The sequence below is a fragment of the Rhodnius prolixus genome, unplaced genomic scaffold (assembly GCF_049639745.1).
Source record: "Rhodnius prolixus isolate KJV_2025 unplaced genomic scaffold, Rpr scaffold_9, whole genome shotgun sequence".
In the NCBI taxonomy this organism is placed as follows: domain Eukaryota; kingdom Metazoa; phylum Arthropoda; class Insecta; order Hemiptera; family Reduviidae; genus Rhodnius; species Rhodnius prolixus.
This window is the reverse complement of record NW_027411604.1, coordinates 13,893,585-13,915,199: the sequence shown is the minus strand read 5'-3', so window position 1 is coordinate 13,915,199 and position 21,615 is coordinate 13,893,585. Positions and strand designations below refer to the sequence as shown.

At 32.3% G+C, this 21,615-nt stretch overlaps 1 protein-coding gene across 22 annotated transcripts in view; it reads left to right on the top strand.

Annotated features, from left to right (window-relative positions):
* LOC141454671 (uncharacterized) overlaps positions 1-21,615 on the top strand; it is a 37,414-nt gene that overhangs the window by 12,799 nt on the left and 3,000 nt on the right. For 6 of the 22 annotated variants that reach the window (XM_074129171.1, XM_074129170.1, XM_074129168.1 and 3 more), the window contains 21 exons: positions 1,190-1,288; positions 1,793-1,960; positions 2,137-2,304; positions 2,483-2,650; positions 2,829-2,996; positions 3,175-3,342; positions 3,521-3,688; positions 4,415-4,591; positions 8,958-9,134; positions 10,488-10,583; positions 10,659-10,721; positions 11,673-11,840; positions 12,018-12,185; positions 12,920-13,096; positions 13,392-13,484; positions 16,799-16,984; positions 17,883-18,026; positions 19,025-19,093; positions 19,719-19,805; positions 19,903-19,968; positions 21,383-21,481. In XM_074129171.1, the coding sequence (XP_073985272.1) occupies positions 1,190-1,288; positions 1,793-1,960; positions 2,137-2,304; positions 2,483-2,650; positions 2,829-2,996; positions 3,175-3,342; positions 3,521-3,688; positions 4,415-4,591; positions 8,958-9,134; positions 10,488-10,583; positions 10,659-10,721; positions 11,673-11,840; positions 12,018-12,185; positions 12,920-13,096; positions 13,392-13,484; positions 16,799-16,984; positions 17,883-18,026; positions 19,025-19,093; positions 19,719-19,805; positions 19,903-19,968; positions 21,383-21,481 (2,877 nt within the window). Of the gene's footprint in view, positions 1-1,189; positions 1,289-1,792; positions 1,961-2,136; positions 2,305-2,482; positions 2,651-2,828; positions 2,997-3,174; positions 3,343-3,520; positions 3,689-4,414; positions 4,592-8,957; positions 9,135-10,487; positions 10,584-10,658; positions 10,722-11,672; positions 11,841-12,017; positions 12,186-12,919; positions 13,097-13,391; positions 13,485-16,798; positions 16,985-17,882; positions 18,027-19,024; positions 19,094-19,718; positions 19,806-19,902; positions 19,969-21,382; positions 21,482-21,615 lie in introns of those variants that run through there. The other 16 variants (XM_074129162.1, XM_074129158.1, XM_074129161.1 and 13 more) reach the window with 16 other exon arrangements.

Genomic DNA, 21,615 nt, shown 5'->3' with positions numbered 1-21,615 from the left:
GCATTGGGTAAAACAAACAAGAATGTTTTATAGACTATGGGTGAAATATAATCAGTAATTTTAGGAATATTACTAATCCCCAAGTCTAATCACGTCATGTTTCTTGATTCAACCCTGGCAAACAAATTGGCCTTCTTTATCTTTGGCATGGCCAAAGTGAACTCCAGAAAAATAACCACAAGGAAACTTTTCCCAATACTCTCATACGTTACTATATACCTGCTCTGCATGGAGTCTGACCTGTAGTACTTACGTCGAGAAATTCAGAACAAATTCTTAAGATTTACGACCGACTTGACATAATATAATAGAATTGAGTACCTCAATGAAAAATCTTTCGTAATCTTAGTACACGCCACAACCGTTAACTGAAACTCGTCACTCCTCTGCCGCAAAATAGTCACCTTTGATCCTTCCATCTCCACAGATGGAACAAATGCTCCTTTATCCTTCTTTAGCTGCAGGTATTCGTCTTTTTTTCGCTGCATATAATGTGCTTACCTTTCCCTAAACGCCCCTAAACACAATAGAAAATAGTGTTGTAAAGTTTCAGATACTAAAACTTTTTTATGTTTTTATATTTTTAAAGTTCATCTATATGTCTTTCCATTAAAATTATTTGACTTTGGCTAAGCATATTTAGAGTTTAGTTTTGAGTTTATTTAGAGTTTTATTTTATTTCATTTAGCTCTGTCGAATTTCGTCGGTAGGAGTTTGGAACAAGCGTTACTACATCTTTTAATTAATGATTAGCAAAGGAAAGTTAAAAAGTACTTTTGACATTTTACTAAAATTACTACAATTGCTAGAAATCAATTTGCATTTCTGGTTTTAATAAGTGATTGATAAACATCACTGCCAGCGGTTTTGTACAGCTTGGTTAAGAGCGTAGATATTTAAATGGAGATGAAGTTTCCATTCCATTACAGAGCATCCAGTTCGTAACTAATTAAAAATTAAATTTAAATATGTTAGAAAATTATGTGTTACTGTTCTTTGTTTTGTACATGGAAGTTGAAAGCTTGATTAAAAAAAATAAAGGATTACTTTAACTAATATTTTGGTTCTTTTTACTAGTAAATCTTTTAGAAAACCGACGATAACCTGAATTAAGGCGTTCAAATTGGATTGTAAAGTCAAACTAATCTTAGAAGTTCAGTAGCAAAATTAAATTAATCGTACTTTGCAGACTCCAAAAATGAAATGCCTATGTAAGGAGGGCGCTCATGCAGATGCAGCCAAAAAGTTACCAGAACAAGTTGTCCAGTCACCGACGCCTAATTATGAGGTATGATTTTACGGTTTTTATATAGTATTAATTGATCACTACTGAGGAAGAAATATTTTTGGTTTGAGTAGATGATTTTCCGTTTAAAGGTCGCCTGATAGCAGATAGTTTATTTAGATAGATATTTTTTTGCTGCGACAGTTTTAGGACTCAGTACCTACACATTCCGGGCAGAAGACACACCAACCTTAGATGTAACAATGTAAAAAATATTATAATTGTTAATAGCATTTGTGAAAGCGGAACATCCAAAAATAAGCCTGTAACTGTAAACAATAGGCAATTAAAAATTCCAATTAATAAAATTCATCATTGCAAGTGTTATCATAAACTGCCACTAATTTAGTCTAATAGCATTGATTATGTTTCATAGCACGTTTCTATAATAAATGATTAGACATATCTAATCATTATATAAGCGAAAGGTAATATCTATTCAAATAAAAAAAAAACTTTCATGTATACTAAATATTTCATTCCTTAAGACACTTTAAATTTGATTAGAAAGATAAACCGGAACAACAAATAATTTCTCCTCGGCCAGCAATGCAAGAAGTCCGTACACCTGGGCAGACACCGCAAAAACCATCCCAATATCCACCACAGGGAAGCCCCAGCCCACCAAAATCAGCAATCACAACCAGTCCGAATCAAACAAAATCAAAGCGAACAGTGAGTCAATTCAATATCTATAAAAATCAATTCAAGGTTTGGCCCTGTATTCTTTATAGAGCCAGCATCTTAAGTCTGTATTAAAAGTGTTTTCATTTTGTACTATTAATTATTAAATCAAGCAACTTTACTTTTACTAAATATTTCATTCCTTAAGACACTTTAAATTTGAATAGAAAGATAAACCGGAACAAAAAATAATTTCTCCTCAGCCAGCAAAGCAAGAAGTCCGTACACCTGTGCAGACACCGCAAAAAACATCCCCATGTCCACCACTGGGACGCCCCATCCCACCAAAATCAGCATCCACAACCAGTCCGAATCAAACAAAATCAATGCGAACAGTGAGTCAATTCAATATCTATAAAAATCAATTCAAGGTTTGGCCCTGTATTCTTTATGGAGCCAGCATCCTTAAGTCTGTATTAAAAGTGTTTTCATTTTGTACCATTATTTATTAAATCAAGCAACTTTACTTTATACTAAATATTTCATTCCTTAAGACACTTTAAATTTGAATAGAAAGATAAACCGGAACAAAAAATAATTTCTCCTCAGCCAGCAAAGCAAGAAGTCCGTACACCTGTGCAGACACCGCAAAAAACATCCCCATGTCCACCACTGGGACGCCCCATCCCACCAAAATCAGCATCCACAACCAGTCCGAATCAAACAAAATCAATGCGAACAGTGAGTCAATTCAATATCTATAAAAATCAATTCAAGGTTTGGCCCTGTATTCTTTATGGAGCCAGCATCCTTAAGTCTGTATTAAAAGTGTTTTCATTTTGTACCATTATTTATTAAATCAAGCAACTTTACTTTATACTAAATATTTCATTCCTTAAGACACTTTAAATTTGAATAGAAAGATAAACCGGAACAAAAAATAATTTCTCCTCAGCCAGCAAAGCAAGAAGTCCGTACACCTGTGCAGACACCGCAAAAAACATCCCCATGTCCACCACTGGGACGCCCCATCCCACCAAAATCAGCATCCACAACCAGTCCGAATCAAACAAAATCAATGCGAACAGTGAGTCAATTCAATATCTATAAAAATCAATTCAAGGTTTGGCCCTGTATTCTTTATGGAGCCAGCATCCTTAAGTCTGTATTAAAAGTATTTTCATTTTGTACTATTAATTATTAAATCAAGCAACTTTACTTTATACTAAATATTTCATTCCTTAAGACACTTTAAATTTGAATAGAAAGATAAACCGGAACAAAAAATAATTTCTCCTCAGCCAGCAAAGCAAGAAGTCCGTACACCTGTGCAGACACCGCAAAAAACATCCCCATGTCCACCACTGGGACGCCCCAGCCCACCAAAATCAGCATTCACAACCAGTCCGAATCAAACAAAATCAATGCGAACAGTGAGTCAATTCAATATCTATAAAAATCAATTCAAGGTTTGGCAATGTATTCTTTATGGAGCCAGCATCCTTAAGTCTGTATTAAAAGTGTTTTCATTTTGTACTATTAATTATTAAATCAAGCAACTTTACTTTATACTAAATATTTCATTCCTTAAGACACTTTAAATTTGAATAGAAAGATAAACCGGAACAAAAAATAATTTCTCCTCAGCCAGCAAAGCAAGAAGTCCGTACACCTGTGCAGACACCGCAAAAACCATCCTCATATCCACCACAGGGAAGCCCCAGTACTTCGGAATCAGCATTTATAGCCAGTCCGAATCGAACAGAATCAAAGCAAACAGTGAGTCAATTCAATATCAATTCAAGGTATCCTTTACTTTTTAAGGAGTCAGCTTCTTAAATCTGAATTAAATATGTTTTAATTTTGTACCGTAGTCTTGTGAGAAATCAGTTAGAGTATGACTCCATTATTTGATCGCCTAAAAGTCTGAAGGAGTGTTAGATACGTTAGAATTCGAAATAAGCTACTGAAGTAAATGAAATATAATCTCTGACCAAATTGAATTGATTCAACATGAGAAATTTAGATATTCTATCCAAATTCGCACATTGTCTTCTTGACATGAAACAGCAGATGGGTTTGTTCTTTTCAAACTCCTTTATAACATAGTAGTCACCACGAACTTCATTCTCTACTAAACTTAAATGTTTCTTCTTATTCAACCGTTAGCTGATCGAGAATGATGTATGTACAACAGTTAACTCTTTAAGCGAAGATTTTTTCTATTCCTCTATTAGCATTACAAGCCAACATTTCTCAACTTATTAATAGTTTGGTAAATTATTCATTATACTCCTATCCTGCCATATTATTCACAGTTTAACTTATTTTAACTTTATTACTCGATCAGTTCTGTATTTTAAATTAACTATTATTTGTATGCGTGTATATAAATATGATTGCCTTCATTACAAATAACCTTTCCAATGGTACTTTTTCTATATTGTATACAAACTCTATATATAAATCATTTTGATTATTTATTTACACTTTTGTTCTGTACAGATTACACGATCAGACAATTTGACAGATTATAGAAGACTCGATGGTACCTTATCTACTACAACAGAAGATGAACAATCATTTCAGTATCCACAAACTCGACCAGGAACACCACAGTTCTCATCGCCGGAAACTCCTCAAGCTGGAGACAGAACATTTATTGGCACTCCACAACAAACAGTAAGTAAATTCCTCATTTATAAAAATAAAGGTAATATAGTGCTAGTACTTCTTTTAACTAGCATTTTACTTTTAAAGCTCTCTGGGTTTTGAAGTTTCATTAAACAAAATCATAAAAAACCGTCTTTTTTTTAAATAAAAAAAAAAGCGTTAAAAAAAATCGATTCAGCTGATTTTGATGGAGCTCTACAATAGCCGATCTAAGACTAATACCAAATTTGATCGCTAGACTTTTCATTTTTGAATGATTGTGAATTCATAATTCCAAAAATAGATTTATAGCACCCAGACCCATCTTTAAAAACCGCTGTCTCTTACTCAAGGATTTTAAAATATATGAAACTTAAAATAAACGAATGAATCAAAGAGAAGAACCACACATATATTACCTAAGTATTGAATGTAAAAACGATAGTAATCTCATAAAAACGAATAGATTCCTTTCTTATGAGGGAATCACCTTAAGAATTGTTAATGTTTCATAGAAAGTCACTTTTGCTGACGAAACTCAATACAATGTAAGAAAAAAAATCAACCACCCCTTAATAACAATAACGTTTATTTTATACTTGTTAATTAAAATTAAATTAAATACACGTACTCTTTTGTTTAAAACTAACCTTTAGTAAAGCATTGTCAAATTTAAAGATTTCGTCATCACTGCAAACCAATCTAACTGCTCCAAAATTCATCTTCAGGACAATCTCAAGGTTAATGATGCTTAGATAACAGATGAATTGTGAATATTCAAATAAACTAAGTATTAAAGATTTTTTACTTCCAATCCAGTTCCTTACAAATGTTGGTTTATGTAGTATTAAACTTAGATTAGAATATAAAATACAAATGCAAATGATTTGATGCTTGAGAGTGCAGTAATTACGCCTGCTTCGTACTAATCGTCAATCATAGTTTCTTCTTTTCTTTTCAAATTCTAGGTAAGAAGGTACTGTGATCAAATCAAATTTTACTCAGAAAAATAAAACTTTATAACTTGATTGTAGCCTCCCAGGATTTGAATAAAGTTTCAGTGATTAAAAACCCTAAACCGAAGTTTGTGCATTATTGACTGGAGTTTTCCCTTTTTTATTTTTTCAAAAACCCATTATTTTCTCTGAACTCATTCTTCTAATAACAGATCAAAATTCATATACAGGGTGACCAAAGTTATATGCTCCACCCACTTTTTTTTTAACGGCGGGAAATTTCGAAAAAATAAAAAACATATTTAATCATTTCTAGTCTAGTTTATTTTCAGTGATTGACCCATTTTTTTAAACCCTTGTATCTCGAGATAAAGCATCCAACTTTTGTTTTTCAAATGGAACGTTATATTTTTTGTTGCTTATTTTTGTGGTATTTGATCTCTTAAAAACAACAAAAAATTTTTTTTTGAAATCGGTTAGGTTTTTCAAAAGTTATGGGTATTTAAAATATGAAAAACAAATTTCAGTTTACTGTCAAAATTACGTTATTTTTTTTAAAGAATCTATTCAAACTGGGCACAACCAACGGATAGGCAAGCCAAAACTCTGGACTCCCACGCTTTGCTTGTAGCAGCACTTATCGTGGCGAAGTCAAGATCTAGGCAGGCTAGAAGTTTCGACGTTCAGGTTGCTTTTTCTACAAACGTTTAGGTGGAGTTGTAGGAAATCAACTAATCGGCCCATATTTCTACAGAGAGAACTTAACTGGTGAAAGGTATCCAACTTTTTTTTCAGAGACATTTTGCCAGTTCCGCTTGAAGATGTTCATCTACAACGTCGGATAGATATGTATTTTCAACAAGATGGATGCCCGGCGAGAGTGGTTCGAGGTTAGCTGGGCAGAAATTTCCATTAAAAGTGCGTAAGGACTCATGGTCCCATATCCAATGGCCACCTCGATCTCCGGACTTGACCCAGATTGACTATATTTTGTGGGGATACCTAAAAAAGTAAAGTGTAAAGTATCCTTAATCCCGTGGCTTCAGTCGATGATCTGAAACGTCGAGTTACTCTAGCCTGCCTAGATCTTGACTTCGCTACCGTAAGTGCTGCTGCAAGCAAAGCGTGGGAGTCCAGAGTTTTGGCTTGCCTATCCGTTGGTTGTGCCCAGTTTGAATAGATTCTTTAAAGAAAAATAACGTAATTTTGACAGTAAACTGAAATTTGTTTTTCATATTTTAAATACCCATAACTTTTGAAAAACCTAACCGATTTCAAAAAAATTTTTTTTGTTGTTTTTAGGAGATCAAATACTACAAAAATAAGCAACAAAAAATATAACGTTCCATTTGAAAAACAAAAGTTGGATGCTGTATCTCGAGATACAAGGGTTTAAAAAAATGGGTCAATCACTGAAAATGAACTAGACTAGAAATGATTAAATACGTGTTTTTTATTTTTTGAAATTTCCCGCCGTTAAAAAAAAAGTGGGTGGAGCATATAACTTTGGTCACCCTTTATAGTAATAAATATATATATATGGTAATAAATAAATATGATTGCCTACATTAAAAAATCATCTTTCCAATGGCTCTTTTTCCTTCATGAATACAAACTCTATATATATATATATATATATATCTTTATTGCTTTTAGAATTTTACATTCATAGCAGGTGAGTGGGAAAAAATAAAAAAAAAAAATGTAAACATTGAAAATTAAATTAAATATCTTTCAACAAACTGAACTATTTAAAAAAAAAAAAAAAAAAAAAAAAAAAAAAATAACAAAACTGAACTTCAAATTGCACCAAAAATAATAAATAAACAAATTTAGATCAAAACTTTTTGAATACTGATCTGACAATAGTAACTAACAAAGACAGCATAAAACATAATATATAACTTAATTATTTCCAGATAAAATGATTTTCTACTATCTCATGTCAACATGAATTTTATAAATTTTAAACTATTAATTACAAATAGATATACATTGTTAATCTTATTAATATCTAAATCAGATAGCATACTTTCAAGATTGTCCAACATATTATTACTTGTAATGTACTTGTCTAGGTATATTGCTCTATAGGGAGAAAGGGCTGGACAATAAAGCAGAAAGTGAGGCAGATCTTCTTTCTCACCTGTACCTCAACATCTACAATATACATCTTTATTAAATTGTATTCTCTCCCTATTTACAACAATCCTAGAGTATTTTTTGCCTGCCATTCTCAATTGGGAAATCAATTTAAGTTTACAGAAGTTTATATTATAATAAAGATAAGCTTCTGGTATTCCAAGGTTACTGACTCTACGAAAGTATTTATTAAATGAAGAGTTTAATATAAATTCTATATCTTTACTTAAATAATGATTGTTTATACTGTCAATGAGACTCTTCAAGTTTTCACTGTCCAAATTTTGGCAATCCCATACATTTTTGGCTCCAAGTTCTCTTAGAATTACCCTTACATCTTTTGCCCAATTAAAAGGGACACTTTTAAAATCTATTATTTGCAATAATTTATTATAACATTGTTTGGGCAATTTTTCCTCAGACATTTCCAGTAATTTACTCCACCATCGAAGAGTTCGTTTTAATATTTTACATATAACATGGGAGCGTCCCGTCTCAACTCTAACAAAACTATCTGGAGTATTGACTGGCAAGCTTAACAACATTTTAAAAAATTTTAATTGTCCTCTTTCTACAACATTAGCATACTGTAATCCCCAGATTTCAGACATATACAGCAGCACGCTTTCAGATAACGAATCGTACACCTTATTCTTTGCATCCCAAGAGTCAGACTTACACGATCCTAATAACCTTTTAACTCTTTGACTGGCAATGGCATTCTTCGATAGAAACGATAAGCTTGCTTGTCTAAATTTCCCCGATGATGCAAGTTTTACTCCCAGATAATTAAAAGACTTACAAATTTCAATTTTAGAGCTATTGTAAAAGAAATTATTTGTTTTGCCTAATGTTCCCCCTTTATGGAATATTACAATTTTTGTTTTCTCGGAATTTACAGTGAGAGAGTTTAATTCACAATATTTAGAGAGGCAATTAAGTTTTAACTGGGCATCTATCGCAGAGTATGAGAGCATCACTAAATCGTCCGCATACATTAAAATGTGTAAATCCTTTTCTACCCCAAGGTTAATTCCCTTGAAGTTAAATTTATCAAAGTATTCAATAATTCCCGCAGTATAAACTGAGAAAAGGAGAGGGCTTAATATTTCACCCTGAAGCACTCCTTCCGAAACGGGGATTTCATTCGAACTATCTGCAATTTTTATGGAGGCTAAATCATAAAGATTTATTAATAACCGCAAACACTTACCACCTATACCCGCCTCATACATTTTTTACAAACTCTATATATATAAATCATGTTTGATTGTTTATTTACATTTTGTTCTGTACAGATTACACGATCAGACAATTTAACAGATTATAGAAGACTCGATGGTACCTTATCTACTACAACAGACGATGAACAATCATTTCAGTATTCACAAACTCGACCAGGAACACCACAGTTCTCATCGCCGGAAACCCCTCAAGCTGGAGACAGAGCATTTATTGGCAGTCCACATCAAACAGTAAGTAAATTCCTCATTTATAAAAGTAAAGCTAACACAGTGCTAGTACAACATTTCTCTATGTTTTTAAGTTTCATTAAAGAGAATCATTAGAACTGTTTTAAAAATCAAAAAATTGCACATATATTAAGGTTTGAGTGAAAGAAAAGATAGTAAAGATAGTTATAGTAAAAATGGAAGAAGAACAAAAAGAAGAAGAACCCAAGAAGAACAAAAACGTGTTTGATTCCTTCCTTGTCTTGGAATCGCCTCAAGAATTGTTGATGTTCCATAGATAATTTTCTTTAATTTAACAACCCCCGGACCCCGCTATTATAAGGATTGCATCCTCCTCCTCGATGGATGTTCTAGAAACGCCAATGAATTATACATTAAAATCTTATGTAACCAGATATATGCACAAAGAATCGGCACCGGTTAGGGAAGGATACTGCCTATTGTTCTGATTCTGATAAGCGTAACAATCCTTTACAAAATGTCAAGTAGCTTCATTAAGTACTGGTCACAAGCAATGGAGAATACAATGAAGACCGAAATTATTATATAGGTTAAACGAGAAAACATCGTGTCCACTTAACCATCTAGCCTAGATAACGAATTCGAGATCTGCAAAAGTAAAGCAGAGTCTCCTAGTCAGTTGTGTTATTTTAAAATCCACTGATACACCTCCGTTCTACACCGTAGATATGAGATACGTATAACAGGTTGAAGATTTATTGTAACTAACGAAGCTTCCTCCCGCGCTCATCAGTACATCTGTTCCTTAGAATCCCGGAGTGCTCAAGAGCCCAGGTATTCATTGCTCCCGAGGAACTGAGAGCAGCATCCAAATAATAAATGAGAGTTGACTTTTACCAGGAAGGCCTTGATAAGTGGCTATCCTTGAAGAACCAAATATTATGTAAATCCGTTTTAACGGAGTGTTGTAGGTGCAATTTCAATAGCTCCGCTTAAAGAACACGAACAAAGTGAGGGTCTCCGACACACAAACCCGCACCATGCGTTAAAATAAAAGAAACAACATCTAAGGGTAACTTTTCAGCCGAGGCCCCAGCATCCCACCCCTTACTACCATCAGAATCTTGTAATTAGTTCAAAAGCCCAGAACCTCAGGAAGAAAGTTCTTCGGTTATAAAAGACCCTAATAACACAAGCCCATACTGTGGAAATCTTTCTTGGTTTTGAAATAACTCAATAATGGATGGCTTACGCTTACGATATCATTATGATAAAAATAAAATTATCAGCCTCGCAGCAGTAAAATTTTTAATTAATGTTTTAACGTTTTTATTATTGGAGTTTACAAAGTACGTAAAACAGATTGGCTTTTTGAATAAGAATTATATATTCCAGGATGCAATAAGTACGTGTCATTGTGATCCAGCAAAACGAGATGGCCCAGAATTGCCAACCAAAATTGAAAGATTAATTCAGGTGACTTATGAACTGGTAAGCAAATGATTGCTCCTTATATTAAATTATATAGGCAATTCTAATGAGCTGCAAGTTATTTATTTTATTCAGGAATCAGAGCTGGAGGAAACTTCTAAGGTTCCAGGCCCTTCTGAAGAACAAATACTTGAAGAAGTAAGATGTATAAATTTCTAAATAATGTTCTAAATACCTCCAACCGCTTATTGGATCTTATGTAGAAGCTAAGATTTTTTTTTTACAATTTTATTTAATTTCAGAATTATTAAATACTCGAAAGTTGATTAACAGAATTTCAGAAATCAAAGGGGTCTAATAGAGTCTAAGTTTCGTACGGTTTGCCCTGTTAATAAAAGGGAGACGGGAAAACCACAGAATTAAGATGGTGGTCTATTTTATCTCGATAGGGTAGCAGTGGTAACTTACTTAAAACTTCTCCAAAAAACTATTAGAGAATGCAACCAAATAACCTTTTAAATTACCTCTCATCAGAAATGGGTAGGTAACAGTTTTTGGGATTGACGAGTAATCATGTTGCCTTAAAGAAAGATTAGTTAAGACATTTTCAATTTGTTGTTATGAAATGAGAGAAGAGCGAAGATTTTATTCAAATTTTTGATAAATTTTCGTCTTCCATTGAACTGTAATCTTTATAATTTAAAAACAGTACTATCATTCAATAATAAACTTGCATTTACTACTATACTTAGTACTTACTGTAATTTGAAACTTGAACCAATTTCCTTAAGTATGGCACAAATAAGAAAAAACTCTTCAGGCTTGATCGAAAACGAAGACCGAATTTTTTGCCAGGAGACGAGAAGGTTGTAACAACTTGCAGTCCACTGTTAGTACCTTAAACTAGTAACTGTAAACAATAGGCAATTAAAAATTCCAATTAATAAAATTCATCATTGCAAATGTTATCATAAACTGCCACTAATTTAGTCTAATAGCATTGATTATGTTTCATAGCACGTTTCTATAATAAATGATTAGACATATCTAATCATTATATAAGCGAAAGGTGATTTCTATTCAAATAAAAAAAAAAACTTTCATGTATACTAAATATTTCATTCCTTAAGACACTTTAAATTTGAATAGAAAGATAAACCGGAACAAAAAATAATTTCTCCTCAGTCAGCAATGCAAGAAGTCCGTACACCTGTGCAGACACCGCAAAAACCATCCCAATATCCACCACAGGGAATTCCCAGCCCACCAAAATCAGCATTCACAGCCAGTCCGAATCGAACAGAATCAATGCGAACAGTGAGTCAATTCAATATCTATAAAAATCAATTCAAGGTTTGGCCCTGTATTCTTTATGGAGCCAGCATCTTAAGTCTGTATTAAATGTCTTTTCATTTTTTACCATTAATTATTAAATCAAGCAACTTTACTTTATACTAAATATTAAATTCCTTAAGACACTTTAAATTTGATTAGAAAGATCAACCGGAGAAAAAAATAATTTCTCCTGAGCCAGCAATGCAAGAAGTCCGTACACCTGTGCAGACACCGCAAAAACCATCCCAATATCCACCACAGGGAAGCCCCAGTACTCCGGAATCAGCATTTATAGCCAGTCCGAATCGAACAGAATCAAAGCAAACAGTGAGTCAATTCAATATCTATAAAAATCAATTCTAGGTATCCTTTACTTATTAAGGAGTCAGCTTCTTAAATCTGAATTAAATATGTTTTAATTTTGTACCGTAGTCTTGTGAGAAATCAGTTAGAGTATGACTCCATTATTTGATCGCCTAAAAGTCTGAAGGAGTGTTAGATACGTGAGAAGTCGAAATAAGCTACTGAAGTAAATGAAATATAATCTCTGACCAAATTGAATTGATTCAACACGAGAAATTTAGATATTCTATCCAAATTCGCACATTGTCTTCTTGACATGAAACAGTAGATGGGTTTGTTCTTTTCAAACTCCTTTATAACATAGTAGTCACCACGAACTTCATTCTCTACTAAACTTAAATGTTTCTTCTTATTCAACCGTTAGCTGATCGAGAATGATGTATGTACAACAGTTAACTCTTTAAGCGAAGATTTTTTCTATTCCTCTATTAGCATTACAAGCCAACATTTCTCAACTTATTAATAGTTTGGTAAATTATTCATTATACTCCTATCCTGCCATATTATTCACAGTTTAACTTATTTTAACTTTATTACTCGATCAGTTCTGTAATTTAAATTAACTATTATTTGTATGCGTGTATAAATATGATTGCCTTCATTACAAATAACCTTTCCAATGGTACTTTTTCTATATTGTATACAAACTCTATATATAAATCATTTTGATTATTTATTTACACTTTTGTTCTGTATAGATTACACGATCAGACAATTTGACAGATTATAGAAGACTCGATGGTACTTTATCTACTACAACAGAAGATGAACAATCATTTCAGTATCCACAAACTCGACCAGGAACACCACAGTTCTCATCGCCGGAAACCCCTCAAGCTGGAGACAGAGCATTTATTGGCAGTCCACATCAAACAGTAAGTAAATTCCTCATTTATAAAAGTAAAGCTAACACAGTGTTAGTACAACATTTCTCTATGTTTTTAAGTTTCATTAAAGAGAATCATTAGAACTGTTTAAAAAACAAAAAATTTCACATATATTAAGGTTTGAGTGAAAGAAAAGATAGTAAAGATAGTTATAGTAAAAATGGAAGAAGAACAAAAAGAAGAAGAACCCAAGAAGAACAAAAACGTGTTTGATTCCTTCCTTGTCTTGGAATCGCCTCAAGAATTGTTGATGTTCCATAGATAATTTTCTTTAATTTTCCAGGGAGTGAGCCAGCCATCTCCTCCTGATACAGACTGGGCCTCAAGAAAACAACCAACCAAAAAAGTCACTTTTGCTGACGAAACTCAATACAAAGTAAGAAAAAAAATCAACTATCCCTTAATAACAATAACGTTTATTTTATTCTTGTTAATTAAAAAAAAAAAAATTAAATACAAGTACTCTTTTGTTTAAAACTAACCTTTAGGTAAAGCATTGTAACATTAAATGATTTCGTCATCACTACAAACCAATCTAACTTTTTTAAAATCCATCTTCAGAGTAATCTTAAGGGTAATGATATTTAGACAACAGATGAATTGTGAATATTCAAATAAACTAAATATTAAGTGGATTGTTTACTTCCAATATAGTTCCTGACAAAAGTTGGTTTATGTAGAACTGAACTTAGCAAAGAATATAAAATACAAATGTAAATGATTGATTCTTAAGAGTGCAGTAATTAACCCTACGTTAATCCTAACATTTTCACAAATATTTCAGTGAGATCAGAAGGAAATGTTTAAAAGGTAATTTGTAACCTTTGACTTCCTAATTTTAAGACAATCTAGTTTAAAAATTGACTACTGGTCCATCTAAAAGAGTTTTCAATGAATTAAACAACTTGATAAACTAACACTGTTGAGTACTCGTGAACACGTTTTCTTGTAAAACAAACGTAATTTCTCATACGAAGATAAAAGGAATCCTAGAAAATCATATACCGTTTGAAAGCCCATTAGACAAGGAAACTTTTATAACCCTACTAATCGTCAATCATAGTTTTCGCACAGATTGCGATCAAATCAAATTTTCTATTTTAAAATCTACACCGTTTTCAGCATTACAGTAAGGAAAAAGTAGAGTGAAAGTTCATACCATATTTTCAATATGCAATATAATCAAATTTCATTAATTTTATCCGTAGTAGAACGCATGTTTGTTGTATCCCTGACCGGTTTTGGGCTTTCATCAATCATGATTGGTAGATTATTCAGTTTGGTGTAGAGATTTTGACCTAGCTTACGTTTCCTTCTCGCACTACACTTGCTGACTCTCCAATCTCCAGTATTGCGGGCCTGACCACATTTTCTGTAATCAAATAATCTTGTCTTATTTCACTTTTGGTTGTAATCACACTACCATTTCAATTATTTTATTCATAAATTGTCCTTTTAAAAAAGAATCTATTAATGAATATTTCCTCAGGGGCCTCAAGTAAGTAGGTATTGCTAAATTTATTTGATAAAATACACGGTTGGCTCCTTCTATTTCGTACACAGTACTTTAAAAAAACTTTTATGTAGGTAATTAAGATACATAATGTTTTGGATTACACAATATACATATAACAAATTTATTTTGCTTAAACCATTTTACTGTATATGTGGATGAATGGTAATGAAATATTACGATAGGTAATAAAAATGTAAGTTATTCTTGTTTAGCGACATTATCCGAAATGTTTCTTTCACTCATGTCTTTTATTTCTTCTAATTTAAAGTATGTTAGTATAAAAGTTTATCTTGAACGATAAAAATGAATTGTTCTAATTAGTTTCCTCCAAATTATCAAGAAAAAAATATCATTTTCGTTTTAGAGGAATAAAATTGCAAGAAAACCTTAGAATATAAATTGTAGAAAACTTCCCAATTTTAGATTCAAATATGTGGATTTGATTTTTGGAGATAAAAAACATTTCGTTTAAAGCAACATTCACAATTAAATTTATGAGAGTTGCAAACATCATTATACGTATATCCCATCAGCATAATCGCTACAGATTAAAAATGAAGGACCACTGATTGAAGCTAATCGGTTTTTTTGTCATACAGATTTAAACTACCAAGTAAGAAATTTTTCGAAGAGCATAATAATTGAAATTTATGCAGCTTTTTTTTAAGCGATGTCCCTGTGAGCATTTCTCTTACACAGATTTAAATTTCTTGTAATTCTATTATGACTAAGATATTGTAATTCAAGCTGAATTAGCGGCTTTAGACAGTGGAAAGACAGGATGAGAAATTGTTGTTCGTGTTCGGGTTGTACTAATTAATCAAATCCTTGATTTGAAGTCCATACAGCTAGGTTCCTCTAGCAGCAATATACTTGTCGGTGTTTTCTCCTCAGGGACACTCACTAAGTTTCAGTTTGCTTCAAATGAGCCAACTACAGTTAATATTCTCAGGAAAAATCCGAGATACCAGTTTACCATAAGGGCGAATGAAAAGATACGAGTTTTATGTTTGGCTTTTTGAAAGATACTGCCCTTTTTTCTTAAAACCCAAGAAGAACAAAACGTGTTTGTTATTACTAGCAACGTTTCGCTTTGACATCAAAACTAAGAGGAAAGTAGTATCCTTTTACAACCTAAAAAAGGGCGGAATGTATGTAATTTCATTTTTTATGAATAAATAATATTCAGTAAAGTTTTGAATTGTGACAATTTGAACTTAAAACCAAATTCAATTGTTCCATTTCTATCGAGAATAAAACGCCGAGACTAAACTATGTTATGTATGCTGTAATGTTAATACTGAAGATAAAAATCTATCCAGCCAGGAGAAGCTGGATAATTAAGAGATAAGAAACTAGGAGTAATGACGGTTCTGTCGCCTAGAGCTTGGAATGAAGCTAGAAGGTTCGTTTAACTTACTGAACGGCACAATATCGGAAAGAGAAATCTTCATTTCTCAAAGGCAAGAAATGTGATTTCAGCAGAAGCAAACAGACCTCTACAAAATGGCGAATAGTTTCATCAGACTGCCAAAGTCTTTTAGACAAGGCTAAAAAGTTCGCCTTTCTAGCTGCGTGATATCCAGATACCGACAATTACAAGCCTAAATTGCTCGTCTTGGATAATTGTTGAATTAGATTTTTTTGTTTTCATTTTACAAGGAAATTTTCTATTTTATTGTAACACCTAGCGAAGGTTTTAGCAAGGAATTAATGAGTGCATTGAATTCAGCTGAAATGAAATTGTACAGTATTGTTCTTTTGTTTCGGCGTCTGATTCATTAATACAAAAGGATGAAAGATTATTGCCAAATTCATATTTTTTTTGTAATTTGTTTTTACATTGCGAGTATTTGCCTCATAACTATCTGCGACTTTTGAGTCAATGTTCACAGATGTATACACACAGAGCTTCTCCTATTCAATGAACCACGAAAGGATACTCCGATGGAAACTGTTTTTTGGAAAGTATTAGACGAACTAGAAGGCATGAAACGCAACAGTCGACGAAATAGGAATTTAAAAAAAAAAAGTAACCCACGCAGATATTGAGTTGTAGCTACCTATTAGAATTTCTAAAAGCCTCTACTAAATGCAAATGACTTCAGATGTTGACGAGTCTTAAAATATAATTCTAATATTACTTTGCTGATACACATTTCTATTTGGAGTAGGAACCGCCAGAAGAACTAAAAGAACATCATCTAGGTCCAATCGATACAAAATTAACCCGGCCAGAAGAAACGTTTCAAGATGGCGAACCCTTTACATCTCCAAGACAATTTGCCCATCCAACAGATAAAAAACGGCTAGCAGGTCCGAGTGGTGTAGATTCGCCGCAACCAGAAACAGCTGAAAGAGTAAGTATTTTTTTTTTTCTTTGAAGTTTTAGCAATTTAAAATAAGAGGAATTTGGGTAAACATTCGAAAAGTAAATATGTAAATTTCATTTGTGAGTTTCAAATTTGAAAATATAATGTAATGATTTCCTTTGAAACCTGAAGATTTTTTTGCAACTTCCAAAACTTCTTACTAATACTACTGTCTGAATACTACTAGCTAAATAGAAATGAACTACTTAGTGTCTAAATAAAAGAATGAGTATTGAATTCTAAATTGAAAAATTCTTTAACAAAAAATCTAGCAAAAAGAATGAATATTAATCAAAAATTTGAGCATTGCTGTTAAAGAATGTCTAATTGGATTGAAAGATACATCCAGCTTAATATCCTAACAATGGTTAACAACTTCACAAAACATTCTTTTTTATCACTCGACGAATAAATCAAGTTTATGAACAGTTTTATCATAGCTGACAAACAAAATCTTGTTTAGCAAAAAAAAATAAGTAATTTCTCTTCACGTCTATGATTCCCTTCACGATCGGTCTATCGGAAAGGGAGTTTATTTGTAATGCTTTCTAACACAAGGAGGAGATATTAGAAAAATGGGTTAAATTTAGCTAGAATGTTGTTGGAGACATCCCTTAAAAACTTAGAACGTCTTTGCTATGTTTGAAATTTGTAAGCAAAAACGAATGCTACGACGCAGATTAACCGAATTGTTTGCCAAAATAAATATTTTTATTTATTTGATTATCAGCATTAATAGGTTGTTTTTTATATAGAGTAATGCAAGACAATAAAATTTACTTATAGAGGAATACCTATGTTCAGCTTATGTTGAGACTTCAGCTTTAGTTTTCAAACATTTGGGCAGAATCTTCTGAAGATCAATTAATTTTTATTTTTTTCGTAGGGAACACCGCCAAAAACAGCATATCAACCTCCTGAATACTTCGATCCAAACTCATCAATAGTCTATAGTGATCCAATAGCATCATCAACTCCTTTAAGATTATCCCTCGAAGATGGTGTAAAATTGGAACAAATACCACAACCAGTAAGTGCGCTTGATTCCTGCATATTGAAGATAATATAAATTAGATTATAGTTAATTATTTAACAAATGAGAAAATAAATTATTTCTCAACGAGTCATAATGAGTGATTGCAAGAGCACAGTGTGTTGTATGACGTAGGCTCAGGTTAGTTGAAGTTAAATAATTTCGCTCTTAATGGGAGCTCATCACTTGATATGATAAATGAGCAAGGACTTCATACTCAACAAGATGGTCTCCGTCAAGTGGCTGCCCCGCACAGAAAATAGTCTAGATTATCGACCTCCCAATTCCGTACAAATAGGCTAGAAGATAGTAATTAGAAATTAATTGGGAGCTGGATATTTTTTTTTTTTTTCGAGACACGTTCCTCGGCAACCCTCTAACCTACTTCACATAATACATATTGTCATGATTTCAATATTACATTTACTATTTAAGCAGCAAAAAAGTAAATAATTTAATTTCTTTAAAAATATCACATTACCAAAGTTATACGGGTCATTTGACATGATTTTTATTCTACTTACAGCATTTTTTTTTTTTTTTTGCAGCATCGTCCATTAGAACGGAACGTTCTCTTTTCATATTAGATAGCCGTTTTCAACCGGATGTAGCCGATCGGCTACCACTCTCCGATCGTTAATCCGCTAGAAAAAAGCCCGTTGCAAGATTCTTTCGCTTATTGTGTGATACACAGAACACATGGGTTTATCTAGTTTCATTTATTTACATACATCTTGACAGACACACACTCTTACTCTCAAATACACATACATATACATACTGAAAAAAGAAGGTTAGGAATAACAATCTTAGGTAATAGGCAAGTTTGACTGCTATGAAGTCAGCTGTGCCATTAGTAAAGCCATGCAACTAGTTCTCTCGATTTACAGATGTGGCCTTCTTTAAATATCTGAGTAAGCGACCGCCCTTTATGTTGACTACACAAAATAATGAAAATCAAATACATTTAATTGTTTCATTGTTTGTTATTTTAGTCAAAACAAGTGGTTCAGCCAGAAACAGTGGGCCCAGTTGTTCAAAGTGCACCAGTTGAACAAGTCGAGGTAAACTTGTGTATTCTTTTCCTTGTTAGGGATTAATTACGTAGGAATATAATTTCTGTGTCCATCCAGTATCCTTGGTAGATCTAGTGTCTGAAGTATCTTTGGATTCTTTACCAAAAATATTTTTATTTTGCTTGTGAATAAATGTTTTAAGAGTTTTGTAGGGATATAATGTGTAATTTGACACCGAAATTGTTTTACATTTGAAAAATAAGAATTTGATTTTTATATATATATATAAATTACAATCAATCAAGCCATTGTCATTACAGTATAATAACAAAAAGCGGGCACTTATGCGCTTAAAAACTCAGTACCAAATTATGTAAGATTACAATTTAATACAACCAGCCTGGCACGATCAGCTAAGCTCAGATAAATTGTGGAACTGAGTTCGATTCCAGAACTTTGTATTGAATTTTATTGTTATTATAATGAATTTTTAAATATTTTAGTTATTTACCTCCAACCTTCACCTATCAGTAACTGGCCAGTAATTATAGAATTTACGTTTCATACTTACATTTTGTTTAATATGTCACTATTTTAAATCCTACATTTTGATTGTTAGAATATAATCCATGTTAACACAACTTTGTTTTGTTTTTAATCTTGCAAAAAAAAGGATCTAGTCCTTTATGATTTGATCAAAGAAGTGTACGATCTTCATAAATTAAGCCAAAATTCAGATTTGGAAGAAAGTAAACAAGGCGTAAGTTTATTTAAAAGTTTATTTTATCATCTCTAAAAAGTAATTATTTAATTAAATTATTTCTCTTTTGACTTAAAATTTGATTATTTTATTTAAGTCATTTCATGAAGAAAATGAGGTTGGGCCATTGAAAGCATTAAGAGCAATACATAATCAAAGAATGGTGAGTGAATGGAGCTTTTGTATCAGTTTTATTTTTTTAATTGAAAATCATCTTGTGAACCTAGGCTTGTAACTGGAATTTTAAATTTCGTTAATTGTCAAAGTAGGCGCATGTAGAAGGTTTTAGAGATTGACCCTATGAATTTATTTGAAAAGGTACAAGTTTTCCAATAATATGATTTAGAAAGAGTAAACTTATTCCGTACACTTTGTTTAGAAATTACATTCCAAGACAAAGTTATTATTATTCATGATAGGCAGATGCCCTAAGGCATTAGACCTAGGCCATGAGTGAACTCCTAACCTATCTTGAAACAAAATGAAATAGCTTAACTGTTTTACATGGTGTAGATGTAGAACATGAATCCATCAGTTGTTTGCATTCTAAAAATATGTTCAGATTAGATTAGATTCCGTGGGGGGTTGGTTAGTCAGCGTATTCTATTGCGATCCAGGGATTTTTTGCAGCTTCCAGTCCTGCCTGCTTGACTAGACACATTAGATTAGCCTGTTAAAGTGGACACCCACCTGGGTAAAGATCCAAGTGCCAAACTTAAGCCCTTCACACTTATAGAAAATATTCAATACATGTAGAGCTTTTTTTTAAAAAAAAAACAAAATAAAGGCTATCTGTTGTCTTGCCCATTCGATATATGCATTTATTCAATCTCCCGGCCTTGCGGGAGTGATGGGATAATAAAATGTACGCGAGTACCAGTATGACTTTTTTTTAACTCTGGCGTGAGTTCACTCACCAATTGCTACGACTATTTATCTTATTCTAACTCATTTTTGGCTGCACTATAATAGCATTTTCCTTTTAATGGCCCCTTTGAAGGTACCATGGAAAGGATTCCCGGACCATGTAAACTGCCGTCTTATACTTTTTTTTACTTAATGCCCGGCCACAGTATGTACCCAGTACTCATCAGAATGTCCATCCTGGTAGTCTCACTCTCTTTTAATTAAGTTCGTAGGACTTACTATCCACTGAACCACATGAATGTCTTAGAAAATATCTATTCAAAAATTGATTATCCTTCTCTTATAATCTAATCAGCAGAATTGTGTTGGTTACGATTTCTTATTTTAGTTGAAAATATTTGTTAGTTAAATTGATAAATAAATTGTTTTCTTTTCGTTCCCTACTATAAATTATAGTCGATTTATTTATTTGAAATTGTATCATTATTTATGGTTATTATTATTATTATTACTATTTCTATTATTATTATTATTATTTATAATCTAGGTGTAATTTATTTGAAACTTTTAAGACAACTCTTCTGACAAGTCAATGTTTTTTTGTCAAGAATTTACATATAGTTTATTAATCAATTTTTGTGTTATACTAAAGACAATGTATACTGTACATATTTACTGTAGTAAATACGTAATGTTTTATAAATTTTTAGGATGAGCTTCACAAACATGCAGAAAAAATATATAATAAAAAATATAATCAAGAAGAGCTTGATACTTTTCGAAAGGTATTTGATGAGCATAAATCTGAAGTAAGTAATCATACTTTTTTATTGTAAAATTATTTAACTAAATATTTGGCCAAAATAAGTTTTCCTCTTGAATTAAATAAATTAAAAATCCAATATGAAACCCTCTCTTCGATTTTTCGTGTGCCAATTCCCAC